The sequence below is a fragment of the Ochotona curzoniae genome, unplaced genomic scaffold (assembly GCF_017591425.1).
Source record: "Ochotona curzoniae isolate NIBS_2020 unplaced genomic scaffold, NIBS_Ocur_1.0 contig_883, whole genome shotgun sequence".
Lineage (NCBI taxonomy): Eukaryota > Metazoa > Chordata > Mammalia > Lagomorpha > Ochotonidae > Ochotona > Ochotona curzoniae.
The window spans coordinates 9,442,102-9,466,283 of NW_024466599.1; the positions used below are offsets into that span (position 1 = coordinate 9,442,102).

The 24,182-nt window shown below is 48.1% G+C and overlaps 1 protein-coding gene across 3 annotated transcripts in view; it reads left to right on the top strand.

The window, feature by feature from the left end:
- Positions 1-3,020, top strand: part of DDX1 (DEAD-box helicase 1) — a 32,469-nt gene extending 29,449 nt beyond the window's left edge. For all 3 annotated transcript variants that reach the window (XM_040992847.1, XM_040992848.1, XM_040992849.1), the window contains 3 exons: positions 1,281-1,376; positions 1,929-2,049; positions 2,698-3,020. In XM_040992847.1, the coding sequence (XP_040848781.1) occupies positions 1,281-1,376; positions 1,929-2,049; positions 2,698-2,828 (348 nt within the window). In that variant the 3' untranslated portion in view covers positions 2,829-3,020. The remainder of the gene's footprint in view (positions 1-1,280; positions 1,377-1,928; positions 2,050-2,697) is intronic.
- The last annotated feature ends 21,162 nt before the right edge of the window (positions 3,021-24,182 follow it).

Below are 24,182 nucleotides of genomic sequence, written 5' to 3' on the forward strand. Positions count from 1 at the left end.
CCTCTTTGTTGGATATATATAATATGAAATTCACAAAATAGAAACCATTTCCCTAATAATTATAATATCATTTTCACAAAAAAATACTGCGCATTCTTCATCAAAGTATTATAGAAGATATTTTAAGGAAGGGTAAGGGCTGGCATTTAACTTACTTATTTTTTAATTTTATCAATATAAATGTAACATTTCATGCATTTCAGAGATAAAATTCTAAGAAGATAAACATACTTGCCTCTCTTCCTCGCTCCCTTAAGCCACTCTCCTCCTTTCCTTGCCTTTTTATATTTCATATGTACAGTTGTGCCAATATATCCCTCACCCAGATCTGCTGAGCATACATTTTGACTGTTTGCTTTATTCTCCATAGAAAAATATTTCAACTTAAGCTTTGATATTAATCTTGATATAGCATTCTTTTTTTTATTTAAAGATTTATTTCTTTTTATTGGAAAGGCAGCTATACAGAGAGGAGGAGAAACAGAGAGGAAGATCTTCTGTCTAATGGTTCAATCCCCAAGTGGCCGCAACGGCTGGAGCTGAGCCAATCCGAAGCCAGGAGCCTCTTCTGTGTCTCCAACATGAGTGCAGGTCCCAAACCTTTGGGCCATCCTCTGCTGCTCTCCCAGGCCACAGGCAGAGCTGGATGGGGAGTGGAGACCGGGATTAGAACCAGTGCCCATATGGGATCCCGGCACATTCAAGGCGAGGACTGTAACTACTACGCTATCACGCCGGGCCTGATATAGCATGTTCTAGCAATTAATTTTTCATCCTTGTTTTATCTGAGAATTTGTATCTGTTACTTCCATTTTAGACAAAATGTTGAGTTACTCTCAAAAATATTCTCAGAACACCTGCTGCAGAATGTGGCAACTGGATGGCACACAACCAGTCTCTTGTTTCTAGTGCCTTGAGTGTAGTGGATACTAAAAAGTAAGTTTAGAGTACGGTGTTTAGGACCTGGTGCAGTAGCCTAGTGGCTAAAGTCCTCGCCTTGCCTGCACTGGTAACCCATATCAGCACTTGTTCGTGTCCCTGCTGCTCCACTTTCCAGCTCCTTGCTTGTGATCTGGGAAAGCAATCGAAGACAGCCCAAAGCCTTGGGACCCTGTACCTGTGTGGGAGACCCAGAAGAAGTTCCTGACACCTGGCTGCAGATTGGCTCAGCTCTGGCTGTTGTGTGTTATTTTCTTTCCAATAAAAATAAATCTTAAAAATAAAAGAATAAAGTGTTTATTTCTGTCTGCAGAGATTTTAGTATTTTTTCTGTGTTTTAGGTTTGGTACCATGTGTGTAGCAACCGTGGAAAAGGATGTTACAACACAAGACTCAAGGAGGATGGAGGGTGCACCATATGGTACAATGAGATGCAGGTACGACTCCATCGAGAACTCGGGGCAAGCATTTAGTGTAGCAGTGAAGATGCCAGTTAACAGGCCTTCATTCCAAATCAGTGGTTATGTTTCATTCCTGGCTCCAGCTCCTGGGTCTAGCAGTGTCCTCCTGCTGGTCCTGGAGGCAGCCGCAGTGGCCTGGATAACGGGGCTCCTGGCACTCACGTTGTGGACCTGAATTGAGTCCCTGACCTGTGGCGGTGGCCTGGTCCAGCCCTGGTCATTGCACACATCCTGGGGGTGAACCAGCTGATGGGACTTCTCTCTATCACTCTTTCTTTCTCTAGCTACCAAATGAATAATTTTTAAAAAATGGTAATGTAAACTACCTGTATTTTTAGAAACATTGTGTGTCATGTCTTACCTGTAGCCAATTATATCATTAAGCATAGTTTGTAAATGATAACTGTGAGTCTGTCTCTTCAGAAATCATATTACACATTTTAGCCTTCCTGCTTTTATTTAATGCTGTTAAAATGCTGTTAAAGTACAGGTTTAACTTGGAAATATTTAATTTCCCTTTCCCTTTAGTTGCTGTCTGAGATAGAAGAACATCTGAATTGCACCATCTCTCAGGTAGAGCCAGATATAAAAGTACCAGTGGATGAATTTGATGGGAAAGTTACCTACGGCCAAAAAAGGGCTGCTGGTGGTAAGCTTTGAGTTACTGAAATTCTATTTTAAGTGTAAATAGTTCCTTTTTGGATCTCAGTTTAATAAGAATCACATGTCATTATGTTAAATGTATATTGTTGGCGTATTAGTCATTCCTGTTCCTTGTTGGGGCCTGCACTTTCTCAGTCCCTGTGCTGGAGCGTGTGTGGTAATTGTGTGGTCCACGTGTAAATGATGAACAGCAGTTGAGCTCCTTTTCTTGAAGTGCTCATGTGATAAGGAACGTTTTATAGAATTGCTACGAAACAAGAGTATAATAGATCATTTTGATCAAGGAGTCAGAAACTTATGGCTTAATTAAAATGATAACCTTGTATAATCCTTTCCCTTGGAATGTCTTTCATTAGCTGGTTTCTGAAAATTTTTAAGATACAGGCAAAATGAAATATTATCCAAACCAAGGGATGGGGTGGAGGTGTCAGGACAGCTGTCTGGCCCGACCTTCTATTTTTCTTGAAATAACGAATGTAACATTTTGAAAACTCAAAGTTCTGGGAATCACTGCACAGTAGTATAGTTTTATTGCTAGAAGCAGTATTCAAAGTGACAGAATTCTGCTGGAGTGCTGCGGACAAATATTTCAGGCATGTCATTTACATTACTTTGTAACTTGTGTGTGGTGCAGGTGGAAGCTATCAAGGCCATGTGGATATCCTGGCACCTACTGTTCAAGAGTTGGCCGCCCTTGAAAAGGAGGCCCAGACATCGTTCCTGCATCTTGGCTACCTTCCTAACCAGCTGTTCAGAACCTTCTGATTTTCACATATGCAGGATAAGACTGGAGTGATGAAAGGCTGTAGTCTTAAACTCAAACACTTGTACTGCTTCCAAGCGGCGGTATTTTTAGTAACTTAAGCTGTTAATGCTAAGTCTTGCATGTCAAGAAACATTAGTTTTAGGAATTCTTCATAAAATAACAACCTAATGAAAATAAATTTGGTGACTGTATCTTTGTGAAGGTTTGTGTCTTATTTCAAGTTACTGATACGTGGCTTTTCCTTTGTAAGGACACTGCGGGCATGCGAAGGAAGCCTACGGTGTGTGCGTTTGCCAGAGGACTTCTGTAGCAACACTAGTGTGTGTTCGGGCGGTAGAATTTTTCCCAGGGAGTGGCCCTGAGTGGACAGCTGTCAGTTTCGGTTAAAGGAGAGTTGTGTCAGGGATGACAATTTGAAGATCCTGAGGTAGAGGGATTACTCAGCTGGTTTAGAAGCCTGGAGGTTTTTACGGATTTAGCGAAAGGCTGTGTGTCTCAGGGCGGGTGGTTGGTGTGAGGGTGACAGTAAGGAGGTGTCTGGAGAACTGACTTCCCAGAACTTGCCGTTTCAGATGGGGCTTGTCCAGCAAGATGGAACTAGTCTGCTGCATCATGCTTTTTACTCTTAAAAATCAAATTTAAGCTTGGTCCTGCAACTGTACTTCCCTAAATCCTGACTTTTGCCTAAAATTCTAGGAGGAAAAGGAAAAAAAATCTTAAAACATCCAATTGAATTGTTCTGTGCCTTTTGAGTTTATAAAAAAGTTTTATTTAGGAAAAAGTTTTTCTGAAGAGCACAAATTATTGTAATTTCTTGTTTTACAATGTTTAAACCCTTTAGTACTGAAGTATCAGGTGAACTCTTAGGTGAAATCTGATAGAGCATAAATGCTTTAATGAGAGCACCATTACCCAGGGTACCGAATTCCAAGCTCGCTTGAGTTGACTGTGAGGATGACATTCCCCGCGTACTTCTGGACTGGTTACCCTGCAGTGTTCACACAGGCAGTCATGCTTTGGGAACAGGTTTGTAACTGACATGTCACAGCAAGAAGAAGACAGGAGCAGAGCAGATGTTAGAGCTGGAAAGGACCAGCTAATCATCTGTTTCATGTCCTCACTGTGATCAGATATAGAGGTCAGGCTTGCAGGGGTGCTGCACTATGATTAGGCTCTAGAAAACAACCCTGGACATGGTACCTTCAGTTTTTCTGGATTATGTAGGGACTGCGAATCTCAGGTCTGACCAGTATGCTGCACAGAGCGTTGCTGGCTAGGGCTGCATTGATGGAATGAGTTTAGTTTTTCTTCAAGGTGCTGTCTACCTGGAACTACCTAGGGAACGGAGATTTCAGAGGGGGCAAGCCACGCGCAGCTGGGGGGTTGCTCTGTCACCTGCACCACGGTTAGCCCTTCCCTTTACTCACCGGTTCTGGTTCCAGATGCCAGTTTTTCAGGCCTCTGTTAGTAGGAGGGATGCACATGTTCAAAGTTGGGTTAAGATGTGGTCCCTGAAACGCTAGTTGACTCCTGTCTTCCTTTTAGGAGTAGAACCTCCTGAGCTTTAGTTGGGACTAGCTCTCCCAGGCTGGTCAGTGGGTGTGTGTCAAAATGCTGTGTACAGGGTCTGGGTCGTCCTGCGTGTCCTTGCCCTCTTCGCATGGGCTGGAACTTGAGTCTGCTGTGATCGAGCCTCTCACCACCATGAGTGGAGCGCAACATACAGGGAATGGCAGACCGATAAGATGGAAAGGACACGACTACCGTTGAAACGAGCTGCGCATCGTCTCTGGGTTGCGTGTTAGAACATCCTGACCTTGTCTGAGCTGCTGCGTGTTGATCCCTTACAGAACCTTCGCTCTGCATAGCTACCCTAAAGTGCTAGAGGGTCCCAAAGGTTCAGGAAGAGTTCAGTAGTAACCTTCACATGCATTTCTGACTGGTGACTGGCGTTGACTGCCCCACAACACAGGAACTCAGAAGCCTGTTCACCTGTTGTGGCTGCAGTTGTCTGCTGGTCTGTCTAAACGGAGATGCTAAGACTCGCCCCAGCTTCAACACAAAACGGATTTATATGGCCTAAAGTTGGGAGCAGTTTAGCATATTCTTTTTGCCTAGGGGTCACTCATTCATTGTTGATTCTTTTTGGCACTACCTGCCTTCAGGCTGTGATTACTGGAATTATATGAGGGTACTTCAAAAAGAGTGGAGAACGGAGGCTGGCAGTGCAGCCTCGTGGGAAGAGCTGCCACCTGCAGTGCTGGTATCCCTTACTCCACTGCCGGTTCAAGTCCCAGCTGCTCCACTTCCAATCCCCTTTCTACTCTTGTGCTGTGGAAGGTGGCTGGCAGCCCAGGCGCTGGGGTGCCTGGCCGCCTGCGGAGACCCAGGGGGAGTTCCTGATGTGTGGCTTCAGCGACAAATCTTTCTTAATAAGTTAGTGGAAAATAATTAAAAGATGTTTATTTTGCTGCAGAAAATTTTTTGGAGTGCGTATGCACTTTTCTGTCAATTCACGCTTGCCTGAGCTCTCCTGAGCTGCTTCTGTCGGGGACCTGGGCAGCGTGGGAGGTATTAGTTCAGATGTTGGTAAACCTGATGGTACTCGTGTCTTCCTTGCTCTTGCTCATCTGGAAGATAGTTTGAGCCCCTTATTAGAACATCATGAGAAGATGCAGAAAACCAATCAAAGGGCCGACTCCTTGCAGAACCCAGGCTTGTAGGCGTGCCGGAGCCTTAGCCATACCGTCCCTGGTACACCTTTTTCCATAGTAAACACTTGTGGAAGTTTTAGATGAGTGTGAGCCCCACTCCCAGAGAAAGTCACTGTTAACAGTTCCTGTTCTGTAGTGTTTGGAGCGTGGTTTAGGACTTGTGAGTCTGAATCCTTGGCAGTTTCCCGTGACATTTCCTGACCCACTCCGTGCCCTGCGGGTTGTGTAGCCACTGTGGTCCCGGAGTACTGACGGGAGAAAGAATGGGGTGAACTTCAGGTTGTTGGGCCTGGGTTGGAATCCACATTTAACCCACAGCGGTGTAACAGAGGGAAATCTGTCCATGGAAATGGCAGCAGTTGTTTGCACTGAGGCTTACTAGGCATTCAGCAAGCTGTCCTGCCGAGAGCAGGCAGTCAGAGTGTATTTTATAGGAATCACACTGTGGACGTTTGCTTTTGCATACACTGCAGTGTTCTCTCTTTGGGGTTGTTTCCTTATACCAGATTTCTAGAAACTGTGCTGAAGCTTATGAACGTTTTTCAGGGTGTCATTATCAGATTGTGTTCTGAAAGAATTGTGTTGCTGGACGTTCACGCTGTCAGCGTAGGAAGAATTCTGTGCTGTTTATTTTACCAGCTGACATAGGACCTGGGCGTTGGAAGGTTGTTACGTGTTGTCTTGCCGAGGTGTGTGAATCTGAGCTGGTGAGCAGAGCTGGCCTCGCATCTTGGGTGAGGTGTCTGAGCCAGGATCCCTCACTGCCCTCCTTCCCTCTCCGGGCCCCACCACTGCAGATCACAGGGAAGGGCCCAGGCTTGTTTTAAGTCAGATTGCCGTATTCTTCCTCTTTTTATCCTCCAGCCCCTCTCTGCCTTTTTAAAAAAGATAGATGTGTGTGGCAATGACTGAGGGAAAAAAAAAACTTGGTTCCTGGCCAATCCTTAATGAGAAGAGCAGTTTAATCACATTCCTCACCTTGGTCTGCCTTAAAAAGGAGTTTTAAGCAGCTTATTACATTTTGAACAAGATATGTAAAATGTGCAAAATGTGTTGTTACGTATGATACGAGATCCGGAGTTGTTTCTCTTAGAATAATTTGATCATTGGCCAATGGGTGTTTAGACGTTGACAATTTCTGAAGTATCCCCAGCAATTTTGTTTTCCCCCCAAGTGACCTTATGTGGGGAGGGAGGAGGAATATTTGCTAGAAGGGAAAAGTGTGCTACCACAGGAAGGAGGGGGAGGGACGCGGTCTTGCGAGTGCGAAGTGATTGATAGAGGATTCCTTTGGGGCGAGGAGTGGACGCTGATTTTTGCTGCTGTTTTCCATTCTGCTTCAAATAATCATTTATCATTTAAAATGATCTAAAGCTCCACTTTTTTCTGAAAAACACCACTCTTTGGGGTCACAGTATTCAGGAAGATTTGAAAGAATTTCGGAAGACCTGGGTGTGGTCTTAGCAAGTCACTGACTTGTCATGAACTGAATGCAGAGGAGATGGGGTCTGAGACGGTGGACTCGGACATCTGCGGTTAAACAAGTTCCTGTGACTAGCCATACCTGGGATCCTTGAGCCACAATCCGAGAAACGCCATTACAGAAAATGGCTTTCAGAACTTTCATTCTCCCGAAAACTTTCTTATCCTAAAAGCTAGGCAAGATTATTGAAAATGAGATCTGAGAAAGGCAGGCTATGTCTCTTCCTGACCAAGATCACCCCCCCATTCAGACAGCCTTGATTCTCTGCTCAGGTGAGTCTTCCTTAACCCTGGATGCCTGTTGGGATCCATGTGGGACAATTCCGGCTGCAAGGCCAGGATGTGCGCCTTCTCTCCGCACCCTGCGGTTTCATGTTTGCTGAGGCCTTGGGTGCCCAGGTGATGCAGACATGCTGCCGGAGCCAGCAGCTGCTTCAGACTGAGCCGCGCTGGGCGGGCTTCCTGGTCCTACTGCAGATTACTGAGCTCCGTGCACAGGCCAAAGCTAGGTGTCTTAAGACTGGTGTGGTGGTAGGCATGCTGGTCCTCCACCTGCAGTGCTGGCATCCCATATGGGTGCCGGTTCAAGTTCCGGCTGCTCCACTTGCAGTGCAGCTCCCTGCGGATGGCCTGGGAAAGCAGCAGAGGATGGCCCCAAGGCCTTGGACTCTTCCATGCACATAGGACACTGAGAAGAAGCTCCTGGCTCTCAGCTTCAGACCAGGCCAGCTCGGGGGAGTGACCCAGCAAATGGACATCTTGGTCTCTCCCTCTGACACTCTTGCAAGTAAAATAATTAGTTTACCCACCTCCTCCCCCCGCAAAAATTCTTTAAGCTCAAGCCTACTACTTTGCTGTAACATTGTGCCATAAAACTTGTTACAAAGGAAAACTTGGATGAAAGAAGCCATATAAAATTTTGAGGAATAATAAGTTGAATTGTGTAGCCGGAAGAGTGTCAGTACGTTTGAGTCCCTTGGCTTTAGATAAGTCTGAAGGATGCTTCGGCTTCCGACGCCCAGATGGCCCTTCTGCTTTAGACATTGCCACTTTGCTTTTATTTATAATATTGTCTTTGCTCGAGACAGAGCCACTTCATAGAAAAGTAAGGGTTTTGGTCTGGTACGTTTAATTCCCTTCAAAAGGGTCACGAGGGATTTAGTTAAGTTACTGCTTCAATCCAGTGATTTAGCTCACATGTTGTGCCCAGCTTGGCACCTTGTCTGTCCTCCATAATATATGGATTTAAAACATTTTCTGTCGCCGAGGTGGAGCTTTAAGTATGCATCCAGAGCGCATCCCATGCCTGGCAGACTGAAGGGCCAAGGTCCAGGAGCGAGACTGAATGTCAGAGCGATGATGTCTGGCTTGCCACCTATATCAGCAACCACACATGCCGGTGTGACTTGGGGACTATCGGGAAGGGACACCTGTCCTTATACAAAGTGAGACTGGCAGGTGTGGGACTGGTGACACACCAGCGGAGGGCACGAGGAAGCAAGCCTCTATACTAACACTCAGAAGGATGGTGCAGCTCGCAGGCTGACCTCGCACGTACTCCCAAGAATTGGAGGATTGGCTAACCTGCCGTCACACAGGCTGCAGATTGTTCACTTTTTCACAGTTAGTGGCTCACAAGCCAGCACCATGCCACCCACCAGTACCAGGGTACTGCTTTTCCAAAACAAAGCGGATGTGATCCTTGTGGGTTGTGGTTTGTCAGTTCCCAGCTGAGTGCACCAGGGGGCGCCAGTGTCACACTGCGAATAGCCACTAAAAGCTCTTCATTTGTGCTGGTGTATTTTTTACCACTTGGGGTCACTTAAGGATTATCCAATTTCATTTTCCCCCCCATCAGGCAAATCTCAGATTCAATGAAATTACTTCCCATTATATCTGTCAGAGGCTGTGTTTTTTTTTTTTTTCTCCTTTGAATCCTGATAGCCAAAAAATATGTGGTAGGATTTTTTCCTCCCGAGTTGGCCCCACATAATTTGTGCCCCACACCAATTTCTCCTGTCATGAAGCGTGGCATGACCACAGCTCCGGCTTTCTCTTGGCCTCCACATCGGGGACATCTCTACAAAGAACTTCCACACATGTCAAAATTGCATTTATGCTAATTGCCATTCTCTTTAACATCTCTTAACCCAGAATGCTTTTTCTCAGTCCTCTCCTTTGATTGTGCCTGACTCTGAAAACACAGGTCTGGATGAAATGGAGTATCGTGTTAACTCACTGACGCCCACTGGGCTTCCTGCCACTTACGCAGCTGATCCTAGGAATTACAGCGTTGCCCGTTGAGAGCACGCTGGAGATGTGTGGCATGGCCCTTGCCTGATTGTGCTTGCGGTGGGCGGAGGGTGGTGGCACTGATGGCAGAACAGGTGGGCCTAGAAAGCCCAAACCGTGCACCCAAATCTTTGAGACCAAGCCCATGGCCACTTGTTTGAAATGCCAAAATGATGACTGGCGAGTGAATTGTACAGAATCTCCCTACTGGCAGAGTGACTTCTTGGCTTTTCAGTCTACTTCCTGTAGCTCAAAAGAGGCCTGGTAGAAAACAAAAACCCAGAGCAGCCATGACCTGGCCCTTGTCTCCTCCAGAGAGCACTGTCCCGGGGCATGGACGCAGGGACGGAGCTGCTACGCGCAAACTGCCTTTCTGGCATCAGTTCAACCTGGAGCAGGACTCGCTTGGCCTCTGTCATTTTGAATTTGTAATTAATCCATGACAATACCATTCAAGAACTTGGGAAGGGTCTTCATCGCCTTCATTATATTCAGGCTGTCTGGCACTTAGGACTTTGTAAAATTGGGTTTCGTATTCGTCAATTCATGTTGAACCCGGCCACTCATATATCTCCGTCCACATACAGGAACAGTAGGTAACACGTACGAAGCTTTCACAATGGATCCAATGTTGTTTGTTCACTTCACTTCTCATGACAATGTCGGAAGACAGATTCTCAGTGTTTCCATTTCATAGGTGAAGAAAACGAAAGTATTGAGAAGGTAGTGGAGGCCCCCTGGCTGGGAAGCAGTGGAGGCCAGGATCTGACTCCAGGTTCGGGCACCCCACTGCCGCTTGTGCCGGGGTCTTGCCTGCTGGCAGAGACTCACACCTTGGCCTGTTGGGAGTCCACCCACCCTCAGGGACCGGAATCCCTTCCACCTCCTTTGGGTGGGTGTGAGAATACCATGACTTAGAATACCAACCACGAGTCAGATGTTCTATCCTGACTCGTGTAAGAAGCGACACCTTTTTGCGGGTAAGGAGTCTGGGGCCCAGAGAGATTATGTCCAAGTCCCAGGATTGTGTCTAAGGTTGGGGTCTGAAGTATAAGAGCTCTACGCCCCGTGTGCAGCACAGCCTCAGCTTGGCAACGCAGCTCGCCCTTCTCCTTTTCCAGGTGGATCTTTCTGCCTGGCCCACATTTCCTCTTTGCTTCTTGCTCTCTGTACAGTGGGCACACAGCAACTATTGATCAGCTCATTTTTCAGACAATGAGCAAGTCCGTGGGCTGAATTCCTCTGCAGAGACTGAGACCCAAATCAGAAAGACACTGTGACCCTTAACCCTAAGCAGGAACTGTAACTCCACTGTCTCTTTCAGGACCCTCAATGAGAAGATAATAGCTTTTAGCTTCTTTAAGAAAACCTTGACCAGAATCTGAGCTTGATTTTGAGCATATGGGCCCAAAGCTCCAATTTGCTATGGATGAGATTTCAGTGTTATGGTGGACCGACACTTGCACAGAAAGATGTGAATTCATCATGGTTATTTTTGCAGCATTCGGATTGGCAAACTTCCAAGTCAAGAACTTTCTGCCTTTGCCGTTCTCAGTTATTTGGGGCCGAATGACTCACTTTGTGTAACATCCTCTTGTTTTCCTCCTTTTCCTCCTCGGCCCCCTCCCACCTGAGAGCAGGGCCGGGGAGGGTTATGAAACCCGGGCTGCTGTTGATGGCTTTTTTCTCCGTTTGGAAGCTGACTGGCTCTCCTTTTCTCTGATCCCCCTGGACAGATGACTCCAAACCTTGAGTTCCTTCTTTTCTTCCAGCAGTTCTCTTCCTCCGTTTTATTTACATGTGTATATGTTGGTCTCCCTCGCTGAGTAGAATGTGAAGGGTAGAGCTAGTGTCAATGAGCTCAGACCCAGGATAGGGTCTGGTCCAGAGAGGGTGGTTCAGTTGAATTGAAAGGACAGGCAGATGGATGAATTACCACAAGACATTTGCATGAGTGAATTCTAGATATCAGCTGACATAATTAGGATGAGGAATTGGGATTTTTTAGCTAATTTGTTTTTACTTTGGGAGGCATGAGTTCTGCTATCCTGAAAATGAGGCCACATTTTCTTTTCAAGAAGGGCTAGCATTTGTCCAACCGAAGCTGTGTTAGGTTAGCCCTGAACCACCTGGTTACTGTAGGAGGAGCTCTGGCCCACACTGTTCCTTTATTCTGAAACACAGTGCAATACTGTGGTGTGGCAGGAGTGCCTATGGGCTTTACAAGGCAGGACAGTTCTCTTCCTCTGAGCAAGCAGCACAACCACAGCAGTGGGAGACTTTAGTATCCTGCTTTCAGTAATAGAACAACCAGACGGAAGATCAGTGCGAAGATAGAAGGCTTGTACAGCACTGCACGTTGACTATACTTAACACATTTATAGACTACACAATAGCAGTGGGACCTATGTTCTCAAGTGACCCAGGAATGTGCTCTAGGATGGACCATTTACTAGGCCATAAAACAAATCCAAATAGCTTGCAAAGGCTAAAATCACACAAAGGGTATTCTCTGATTACAATGCAGTGAAGTTATGAATCAACAATCAGGGCTGGTGCTGTGGAGTAGCAGATAAAGCACTAGCATCCCATAAGGGCAGTGGTTCTAGCACTGACTGCTGCCATTCCAATTAAGCTCCTTGCTAAGGCACTTGGAAAGCAGCAGCAGAAAGATCCAATGCTTGGGCCCCTGCAACCACTTGGGAGGAACTGAAGAGGCTCCTCACTCCCAGCTTCAGACCACCAAACTCCAGCTGTTGCAGCTAGTTGGGGAATGAACCAGCAGATGGAGGATTCAGTCTCTCACTCTACATTTCAAATAAATAATAAACAAAATAGAAATCCATGATGGAAAGGACTTTGGGCAACCTACAAATGTGGAGAGACTAAGCAGCACTCTCCTAAATGATAAGTCAAGCAGAAACCATGAACATAATTGGAAAATACTTTGAGATAGCTAAAAATAGACACACATCTTATGGGGTATAGGTAAAGCAGTGCTTAGAGGGAAATTTATAGCTGTGAATAATGATGTCAGAAAGGAATTAAGATCTCAAACCAATAACCCAACCTTTTGCTTTAAGGCACTAGAAATAGTGGTAATGGCGGAGCTCAAGGAAGGCAACCAGAAAGGCTAGAACAAACAAGAGTGACACAGAGAAAAATCAGCAGAACCAAAGTTTGGTGTGTTGTCATCAACACAACTGGTAAATCCATAGCTGGAAAGGGGTAAGATCATCTTTCCAAGGTGACCCAAGTGGTATGTGGCAGAGCCAAAGTTCTGATGAAGCAGTGCTGTTTGATGCCAAACCTGACGTTGTGCCTCCGTCTCTTTTTTTCTTGAGTTTCTCAAAGGTCCAGAGCTCATTTCATTCATCTGTGTATTTCCAGTGCCCTGCTCTGTGCCTGGCACCTGCAGGGGCTAAGGAAATGTTTGCTGAACTAAAACAAAAAGTAAACCTCTTCCCCACCCTTAGCAACCATCTGTGTGAGATGATAAATTATGCTTCCAATGCAGATCGGGCTGAATTGCACTATTTCTGATGAGAAAAGCTGAAAACAGCAAACTGCTTGTCCTTAAAAATAAACCCTTCAGCTTGAGAGATTTGGCCTAGAAATGAACCATGTTACAGAGCTCAAGCCCTGAGGTTGAGTTTATCACCTTGGAGCTGATGGCGATTGTGACTAGAGAGAGAAACTCAATCCCCTTGACTTGCCCCTGGTTTGTGGAGAGTGTGCTTGACTGCCCCTGCCCCTTCCCTGAGCCCCATTCACAGGGAGGGCTGGTTCCGCTCAGGCACAACAGCTGATGGCAGAGAGCTCATGGTGCTGAATCTTGGCCCCACTGAGGGATCCAGAACAAGGGCTCACCAATGGCCCCACAGCCAAGCCCTGTGACTGAGTGCTGTGTAGAGTCACTTCCTAACAGGTTCTAGGGTGAAAAGGAAAGAATGTTGGCTTTAATTACTCCAAAAGCGTGTTACAATGTCCCCAAGGGTGAGGAGAGAATATGATCCCAGGTAGATTATAAAGCAGGCTGTAGTGAGGTGACCACCTGACCCAGGGCACTGGGAAATGTGCTCTTCCCAGGCTCAAAGCAGTTCCATGGGGAAGGCAGGTGCAGGCCAGCTGTGTGTTTTCAGGACTAGATAAGTCCCCAGAAGTTGTTCCTGCATTCAGGCTGGTAGACAAATGGCTGCACTGCTTTAGCTCTCCTGTCTTTTGAGCACATGCCGGCTTCTTTGGATGCTACGTTCAGGCCTCCGTATTTATGAGTTTCCCATGAAGAATGTGTGTGTGGTGGTGTGGCGTGGGGCGAGTTGAGCCTGGGCAGGAGCAGGAGGTAGCAGGTGGGAGAACTACACACATTCTATGCAGCAGCTTTTTTTTTTTCTCTTAATTTAAAGGTGACTCTTCCAGAAGCCCCAAATGTGGAATTGACCCTAAGTTGAAAAGAAGATCACTTGAGGGGAGAGCTTTGTTCCTATGAATTTTCTGCCTCACCAACCATGGAGAATGTGAGCTGGGAGAGAAGTCTGTTAAAGAAGCCGGTCATTCATGCGGGGGTGACGGAGCTGTTCTGAAGGAGCAAAGTCTCCCGTTCTCTTGGCCTTTGATCCGCTCAGGCTCTGGGCAGGAAGACAAGAGGGCAGCCCTGACTCCCAGGGCCCTCCCACCTGCTGTTGTACAGGAGCATGACTGGAGTCAGGGAAAGGACTAGAATTAAAAAAATAAATAAAATAAAAATTTTGATTCTACTTTGACAACTTTAATCTCCATATCAGAAATGGAGAAAAATCGTATTTCCTTTTCAGAAAAAGTAATGAAGTTGTAATTGTGTTTCAAGCAGTTGTAAAGTTTCTCTGTATTCTTTTTTTCTCTTTGTATTTTTTACTCTTTGGCATGACAGTATCTGGCACACATGTGCTACTCAACATGTTGGACATAATAAATGTTTTCATTTTACAATTACAAGAAAGAGCGCTTATCAGTGACCAGTAGTATAAACTTTGGTGATAGTACACTGGGAAGGGTGAGATGTTCTTCTGCTCAACAGTGTGCTCAATATAATGCTGACTCAGACACAAAGGACGCGTTGGTGTGTTTGTGGATTCGGGCACTCTAGAACTGATCAAGTAGGGTTCTGTCGCACTTTGCTCAAGCTCATGGTTTCCATACTCAAAGATATTGCATGATCTCTGCTTACAGCAGGAGCTCCCAGCTATCACATCTTTATTAAAAACAGCAGAAAGAAGATGAGAGAGTCAAAAGGGTTCCCCCAGGATTCTTGGAGTTCCCCTGCAATAGCATTTATTTATCTCATTAGCTAGAACTTGGGGGCACATCTCTGCCAGGAAGTTAAAATATGTAAAGGCTTTTTTTTTTCTTTTAATTTGAAAAATCTTGGAAAATCAGTGGTCTGAGTGTAAGCCAGAATGAAAGTAAACAGTGAGGAGGTAATGCATATGCTCTGTAGCAGTCATGTTGTGTGTAGTTGATGGTTGGGTCACATGACTCACATCCCTGAAGGGTCTGGCCTGGTAGAGTCAGAGAAAAGACTCTCCATAGACACAATGGCAATGATCCTTGAATGGTGCACAGCCGTTAGGATTCTAAGAGAGAAAGGCTAACTCAACGCGGCGGTGTGGACCAGTTCCCAATGTCAACTTGCAGCAGGACACAAAGGGGAAAATCCTTGGGGAGAACCTGTGAGCAGTTTCCTACTTCGCTAAGATACTGTAAGAGAAATCAGAGACTCAAACATGTGTCAGAGACCCTGAGGTCACACACTGGCCGAGGAGCTCAGGGGACTGCATTAGTATACCCACAGAGGAGCCCAGGCTCAGCTCAGAGTGGTCTCAGATGGGGCTTGCTCCACAGGCGCCCACAATGACTCGGTTTCTCTGTATGTCTTGGTTCTCTCTATTGGTTTCATTGTTGGACTGTATGTGGTGATCCAAGACTGAGACCCAGCTCAAGGCCTCCGAGACCAGCCAAAACAGACTCATAATTGCATAAGGCTCAGGATACGTGCTGACAATGTGAACACTTAGGATTCTAGATCCGATGATGTGCAATCGCTCTGGCTAGAGGATCTGGTACATGGTTGTCAGGCAGCCAAGATCAGGTCTGCTCCTTCCCTAGGGCTCGGAGCAACCCCACTGGAAACTGATGGAATGAGGACAGAAGATAGGTCCCCAAGAGGATGAGAAAAGCTATGGTTAGAAAAAAGGTGTGGAGACTGGGAAATATCCGCTACGGGCGAGTCTTGGCTAGGTTTGGAAGGAAGCATAGAAACTTGCTGATGAAAACAATAAAGATCAGGTGGTTAGCTAACAGCCAGCATCCACAGGGGAGCAGTGACACGTTGTAATCTGAGCCTGGTTTTGTTTTCTTCTGTTTTCATTGAAAAACTTGTGCTGTTTTGCTAGCCACTGCCACCGCCCAGCATCCCACCTTGCAGGCCCATTCAGTCCCATGGCTGTGTAGTGAGAGCTCATCTGCCTGGGTTTAGCTTAGTGCTTTGCCAGGGCAGCCATGTTCAACCAATACCTGACCTAAGGCAGACATCCGGCACATCATGCTTTGAGAGAATGAATGATGACTGTATCTTCCATCTGAGCTGAAAACTGTAATGTCATCAGGTATGGGGCTGAAAAACCATGAGTTAGTTGGAATTCAAAAAGTCACAGATGATACAGGAAAAATGAAATTTGCTTTTTCAAGAACAGTGGCAATCCCTTGACACTCTTTGAACTGTCAGCAGCGACACCTCACCTCCTTTCTGAAGTTCACTGTGAATGTGCCACTCAGCAGTGTCATGGTGGATGCCGGGGAAAAGTTGTCACACCAGAGGAGTGACACAGCTGCAAATCCCACTGCACCTTCCCACATCCTGGGCTTCACTGTCACTAGACTCAATACAATAGAATGAGAGCAGTGGCACTCCTAGCTCACACGCTGCCAAAGTCCCAGCTCAAACATGGTGTTCAAGGCACTATGGGCTCTGGCCCTACCCGCCTTTCATTCTGCATGTCATTTAGTAAGTATTTAAAAAAAAAAAAAGAACTAGTGTGTGTCTAGCAATTCCATTTCTAGGTAAATGACAAACTGAAAACAAGGGCTCAAAGAGATGTTTGCATAAGACATTCATAGCATTGTTACTGGCAACATCTGAAAGATAGGAACTACTTAAGTGTCCATCACCAGATGAATGGAAAAACAAAACGTGGCATGGGATCCTAAGGAAAATGAATGAAATTCTGCTTGTGGCCTGGGAAAGCAGTTGAAAATGATGTAAAGCCTTGGGACCCTGCACTCATGTGGGAGACCCAGAAGAAGCTCCTGATTCCTGGCTTCGGATCAGCTCAGCTCCCGCTGCTGTGGCCACTTGGGGAGTGAACCAGTGCATGAAAGATCTTCCTCTCTGTCTCTCTTTTTCTCTGTCAGTCTGACTTTCCAATATAAGTAAATAAATAAACAATAACAAGAAAACCCCCAAAAAAGTACTGTGATGAAAATGTTCTAAAATTAATAGCAGTGATGATTATATATATCTTTAGATTTATTAAAAACTTAAATTATATGTTCAAAATGAGAAAACTATATTATGTATAAATGATAGCCCAATAAAACTGTGTGCTTGCACTGTGCCAGGGGATGGTTAGCCAGGCCAAAGCACGCTGGATTCTAGTGGAATTGGAAGGGTTTGTTTTTTTTTTTTTTTTTTTGAGATCAGAAAATTTCTCTGACTTGAAAACAGTCAGTAAGCAGCCAGCAAAACCCCCAAGCATAGCTGCTGTCTCCGCACATAGTGTTGGCACCACTAAAACCCAGTCCTGAGCATTTGTGTCCACAGGAACCATTCATGTGGGCTTTGGAACCTAGAAAAATCTAATCTGGCCAGTGCCTCAGTTTCCCCACTGTACAAAACGATGTGAACATGCTATCTTATGAACTTAAGATAATTTGGGTCTTTTTTATTTTAAAAAGGATTTACTATTGTAAAAGCAGAGCATCCGGTGGAGGGGCAGTGGGAGAAGAGACCCTCCATGAACTGATTAACCTTCTAAAAGGCTCTAACCCCCAGACCAGGCCAGAGCCAGGAGCCAGGAGCTCTATCCTGGTCTCTCACTGGGTGGCAAGGACCCAGGCGTTTGAACCATCTTCCCAGATTTCCCAGGAGCATTCGCAGGGAGCTGGATGGGAAGTAGAGCAGGCGGGGCTTCAGCTGGCACATGAGGCTGGCATTGCAACCAGTGGCTTAACCCCAATGATTGGCTTGTTTTTTTGTCTTATGATTTTGCACACTTCAAGGCCAGTCCAATGACATACACAGCCTCAGGCCCCAGACTTTCTGTCTCTGGCCAGCACACACCTCCACTGTCCACAGGGCCTGTTGGGCCCAGAGCATTGGGCTTCCGGCTGCTAAGGAGCAACACTGGAGTGGCAGGAGGGCAGAGCGGCCTTCTCTGGAACTGCCCTGTTCTCCGTGGCCATGGTTGGCCCTTGCTACACTGAAAAGTGCTGCTTCCCTGCTTGTCCTCCCTGTGGGCCCCTGGCCTGGCTCTCCAGCACATGCAAGCCCTGTGCATCTACAGGCAGCACTGGGCTGCACATCAGGCCCCAGCAGCCCCAGGGACCCCCACAGGATGTCCCCGCCATCCAGAAACAGGATACCCGGCCAGAGACCCCAGAGCTGAGTCCAGGGCCCGGAAATACTTCTTCCTGCTGTGGGGATGATGGCTCAGTGACCTGGGAAGGTGTGGGCCACACTCGTGTTTCCACCATGACATCAGTGCTGGTGGGAACTGCAGCTTTGGAAGCGGCCTGCACTTTGGAGTGTGTGGATGTGTGCCGTCTGCTGTGTGGCAAGCGACAGCCTGCCCGTTGTTGTCTGGTAGTCGCATCTTGATGTAAGTTGCAGGTTTCACTGCTTTAGCATTCGTGGAACTTGGAATTTCAAGGATGAGGCAGAACAAGGGTGTCCGACTCTCCTACCCCTACCTTACTGGCTGCAGCCTCTGCTGCCAGCTGGGCCAGGGTTGCAGGCAGAGTCATTGCAGTGACAGCCCTGCTGAGTGGGCAGCTCTAGGAATGGCTAAGCTCAGTCTCAGGCTTTGGAGCCTGCCTCCCAACTCCTCCTCTCTCCCCGCTCTCCCAGTCTAAGTCTCTTAGTGCTCCCCAAAGCTTCCAGAGAGCCTCCCCTTCACCAGACCAACTCAGCACTTCCGCATCATTTTAAGACCCTCACCCTCCCTATTGCTTTGCTTTGGATATGTGCGAAATGACAACAGCTGGAGGCCAGGACCAACCAAGGCTCTCAGCGGGGTCTGGCTAGGACGGAATAAAACAGGATCCCTTTCCCTGCCCCCAGACCTGGACATTTGACTTCTATTAAGGTAGCCTTGGGTGGCCTTAATATTGGCAGCTGTCAAGTCTTAGGCTCGCCTGCCTTCCACCTCATCTATTAGTCTGTGCTGTTCTCAGACCCTAACTGGCCTCTACCACTCACACCTGTGGCTGTTCTATTAAAGAGCCGTTCACAAGCCTTAGCCTATCAAGATCTCCATGCTCTCTGCATCTGTCTTCTTGATGCTGTTTTTCAACCTAGGAAGCACTGTGGATTTTCCTCTAGCTTCTGAAGGTGAGATGTTGAGGGTGACTCTTCACCTGCCCCAGGGGCTGCAGCAGTTTGTGAATTCTGAGCAGTGGAACACGCTGTGCTCAGACCTCACCTGGCAGCCTACTGCAGGGTCAGATGTGGTCAGGGCTGCCCAAGGCGCACTGTGCCCATGGTCTTTTGCTCCCACCCACCTCTCAGAACCAGGGATCACCTTGTTACCCCTGCATGTGTGAATTCATTCCGTGCAACTCTCTCTCTGTGGATAGATGCTAGATAGATGGGTCGAAAGAAACGAAGGGAGGAAGGAAGGGATTGCAGCTTTGTCTCTGCCAGACCACTTTCACTCTGCCCCCCATCCCCAGCTCCATCTTTGTATCTAGCACCACACTACTGCTCGAAGACAGGATTGCGTCTTGATCATTTCCAAATGCTTCTCACGTGAAAGGAAATAGATAAACCACTCCTAGAAAATGGCCGAATGCTAGGACATCCACCTTGTGGGGTAGGTGGCAGTGGGGCTCAACAGGTCCCCACGCTCTGGTGACCCGGGAATGGAGCCTGCCTCAGCTCTTGACCAGTGCTGTGCAGGGGTGTGTGTTCAGGCCCAGCATGCATTTGGCATGCTGATCCTGTGCTTAGTCAAGGAGGTGGCAATCGGAGCAGTTCCTCAGGCTGCCGGGGGCGGGGGAGGGCCTTCCCATCAGTGTGGAGTGGCTAGAGGAGCTGCGTGATCTCGCCCCAGCTCTACAGGTGTTGATCTGATTGGGGCGACCTTGTGGTGCTAGCTCTGCCAGCACCGTTTTCCTAGCCAGCTGTCTTGCTTCCCTCCATGAAAGTGCTTTGCTCCTGTAAATCACTTACGTAGGCGTTAAATAAATGATGATGGGGGAGAACTCTCTCCAGGTGGAACAGCCTCACTTTCCAGACTGGGGTTGGAGAAACTTCTCCTCTGTCCTCCTGCACCCCACCTGGCCCTCTCTCCAGCACAGCAGGGGCTCCCCAGATTAAGTCGTGCAGCCAGGAAAAGTCCATTCCTCTTGCTGGTTGCCATGGGTGTCTGCAATGGGGCTGACGGGTGACTGGCTGGTCCTGGCTACACGGGGAAGTGCTGCATCCCTGCTTGAACTGCAAGGCCCCCAAACAGCCCCTTTCCTTTCAGCAGGGCACACACAAGGTCCCTGCTGCTGTGAGGAGACCTGACCACTGTGGCAGAGCCAGTGCAGGCTGACTGTTCACAGCATCAGAGTTTCACTGAGCGTCCTTCCTCAGCCTGGGGCTCTGATTCATGGTCGGCTGTTATTGCACCCAAATTTCTTCTCTTTGTAGTCTGTAGTTCCTTCATTCTACACTCAGGGGAGCAGGGGGCTCAGATAAATCCTCAGGGAATGTCCCAGACACTCACACCTGGAAAATGACCGGCCTGGGGTGGAGTCTGGATGTGTCTCACTGCAGTTCACTTCCTCTTTGCCTTGCCTCTCTGGAAGTGATGGCAGTTCACTTCCTCTTTGCCTTGCCTCTCTGGAAGTGATGGCAATGTCACTGCATCCCTCCTCCTAGCCCTGTGACTCTGCTTGCCCTGCAGGCTGTCTGTCACAGCTGCTTTCTGGCCTTGGCAAGCCAAGCTAGGCCTGGCCTGGCGACAGGAGACCCATGGGATGAGGCCGGTCTGGGTGCACTGATGCACTTGGTCTTGCCAGAGATCAAACAGCCAGGAGAGATGTAAATCATCCTCCAAGAGAACATTCCAAGTGACCAGTGAACATAGATTCCCACAGGCGTCCCACACCATCGTGTGTGCTGCCCACGGGGGAAGCTCACCTGCCTGAGGGACCCAGTCCCGAAGAGGCCATCAAGGGCCCTTGGGGACTTGCACACAGTGTGCAGCATAATGCAGTGGGACCTGAGCTCCAAACACCTAGCCCCTCCCTGGCTCTGCGATGGGCGTTGTCATTCCACTGCCTCAAAGAGCCTTTTGGTGACTATGGAGGGGTGATAGGATCACGTGCCATCCCTGGAAGGTTGACTGGACACTTCCCCCTGCTAGCTCCCCACAAAATGTCTTGTGGTGTTATCTCACTTAAACTCCTTAACCCTTGGCATGACGGCTGTAGTTGTCTCCAACCTTAGAGAAAACAGAGAGAATCTGTGGCAATTCGGTGAATCAAGATTCTTTGGCCAGTGCCAGGACTTGAATCTGCTTCTGCTGGACTCCCGAATCCCTCTTCTGTTCCTGCCTCATGGGTCCCTTTGGCTCTAAGAGATTTATGTCTGAGATGGCCAATAGGCCTTGGGACAGTGTGACTCCCCTGCAGGATTCACATTGGTACTGATGTCTCATTCTCTGAGTCCCTTAGTTGTTTGGAAAACTTGGAGACCAATGCTTTACAAACATGCAGTGTGGAGGGGAAGAGCCTCCAGGAAAGCCAGCAGTGTCCTGACCGCTGGCAACTCTGCAGCATCCGTTCTGACCCCTTTGAGGAGCCTGGGTAGGAGGTGATACTGGCAGAGCAACCTCCTGGTGCTGATTGGCCAGCCCAGAGCTGCAGCCTTCTCTGGGCTCCCACAACCAGGTGATTGCATGGTCCGCTCCGGGGAGCCCTGGCTCCCCATGGGCTCCGGTCCTCTTGTTCCCACCCTGGCAGCTCTAGGCGTGTGAGTTCTGTGGGAACTGGAGCTGTGGGCTTTGCCTGCAGGGCAGCCGTGTGTCCGCAGCAGGCCCCTCGTCACCCCCGGGCCTGCTTCTCATCTCCCAGCACCATGGGCAGTAACCCTGCGTCCTGTGAAAACTGAGGAGGAAGGAATGTCACATGAAAGGTGCCTGAGGAGGCCTGGCCAGCGTCAGGCCACCAAATGGCAGGTGCCAGGTGGTTAGCATTAGAGAGTTGCTGTGGGGTGAGGGGCCCGACTCTGAGGTTTTACAGGAGGGGCAGCGGCAAGCTCTCCCTGCCCACTGGGCAGCAGTCACCATGGAAGCTTGTGGCGCTCACCTTTTTACAATGCCTCCACCTGACGTCCTCCCAGCAGGTGTTCCGTTCAGTGCCGCCTTACCTGACATCACTTCTCACCATGTTGTCCTGAAGGTTCTCCTGCTGGTCCCTGTGTATTATGCTACCATGTCCTTCCCCGAGAAGGTCTGACTTTGTCACTCACTGCCTCGTTTAAGCTCTGGCCTGGTGGCCGGTGGACTGCTGGACCCGTGGCCGCTGGTGAAGGCTTCTGCTCTTCCCTTCTCTGCAGCATGGGTCGTCTCCCTGCTCTCCTGGAAGGTTCACTCTTGTTGTGCTCTCAGCACACAGTGGCACTGGCATGTGCGTGCTTCGTGGGGAGATGGGAGGAAACCATGGGCCTTGGAGGTGAGAGTCTGACAGCAGGCTGAAGTGCGCAGCTCCTCTCCCTCCTTGGTTAGCAGTTCCTGAAACAGGAGACGGTGCAAGTCAGGAGTTGTTAGGGCTGGAAGGACAGGGCAGGATCTGAGCATTGGAAGTTATTGAAATTTATTAGCCTGGAGCTCGGTGGGTAGTCCTCTTTCCTATCCACAGCCTACCTTCCCATGGGCTCAGTTCACTGCAGTCTGGCAGGACTCAATGGGACAGAAATAAACACTTCCCAGTTCTCAGTCTGAGAAAGGTATGAAGAAATCTCGTCATGATGAAAAGCCATCTTGCTCTGTCCCGCCCAGGCTGTGAAAGACCCTGTGGACGCGTGTGTCTGCACTGCCTGTGCTTCCCATTCCATGTCTGTCCAGTTATCAGAGGCACTGTCATGGCGTTGCAGTGCTTGCATTGAAACAACCTTCCTTTACTTAACAAGGCACAAGGGTAGTGATGTTGGTTTTTTTTTTTTAAGATATATTTATTTATTGGAAAGTCAGATATTCAGAGAGGAGGAGAGACAGAGAGGAAGATCTTCCATCCAATGATTCACTCCCCAAGTGAGCACAGCGACCGATGCTATGCTGATCCAAAGCAAGGAGCCAGGAACTTCTTCTGGGTATCCCACACGGGTGTGGAGTCCCAAGGCTTTGGGCTGTCCTTGACTGCTTTCCCAGGCCACAAGCAGGGAGCTGGATGGGAAGTGGAGCTGCCAGGAATAGAACCGGCGCCCATAAGAGATTCCGGTGCGTTCAAGGTGAAGACTTTAGCTGCTAGGCCACGCCGCTGGGCCCAAGTGTTGTGATGTTACAGCCTGGTTATGACAAAGAGAGGCTGTAAAATGCTCCCTTTATGTGAAAATGGGTATACAATGAGATATTTTCAGATACCACATTCATATAAGTTTGACTATATTATGTTAATAATATTAGTATAACTATTCTATTTATTATTCATTATTATTGTTAATATCTCATTAATCTACAAATAAATTTTATCTTCAACCTGGCAAGGTGGCTCAAGCAGCTAATTTTTTCCTTGCAAGTGCCGGGATACCATCTGGGCACCGGTTCATGTCCCCGCTGTTTCACTTCCCATCCAGCTCCCTGCTTATGACCTGGGAAAGCAGAGGAGGATGGTCCAAAGCCTTGGAACCCTGCATCCATTTGGGAGACCTGGAGGAAGCTCTTGACTCCTGGGTCCTGGCTTCAGATCAGCTCAGCTTTGGCCATTGTGGCCATTTGGGGAGTGAACCAGTAGATGGAAGATGTTTCTCTCTGTCTCTCCTTCTCTCTTAAATCTTTCTTTCCAATGGAGAAGTAAATACGTTTTATGTTAGATCAATATGTACAGGGAAAACCCATAGTATACAAAGGTATGGAGCTTAGTACGCTCGGTGATTTCAAACTACCATTGGGGTCTTGGCAGGAGGTTCAGGGGCACCCACTGTGTATGTTCCTAATGGTGCTGATGGGTGCTGCCAGGCTGGCTTTCTGCTGCAGGTTCACAGCGGGGTCTCTCCCAGCACTCCACGCTCCTGAGGTCAGCAGGAGCTGTGCTTCGCTGCGACCCCGCTCAGGGCCTGCAAGGACTGTGTTTGCTCTTTGTTAACGGAATGGGCTAATCTCCACAGTGCATCTGATGGCTCCCTCTTGTAACCTGCACCAAATGGCCACTGGGCCTCTGGCAGCCGGGCTCAGCCACTCAGTCCTCCCCGGCCCATTGGTCCCAGTTCTCCGTGGACTTCCTCATGGCGTTCTAACGTCTGCTTGGTGGCTTGCTGATTCCAGCCCAAGTGCTGGCTTGTGAAATCCGCATTTTCAGATGCGAACTATGAGGGCTTTTCTATCTTCCGGTTTCTAAGTTGAA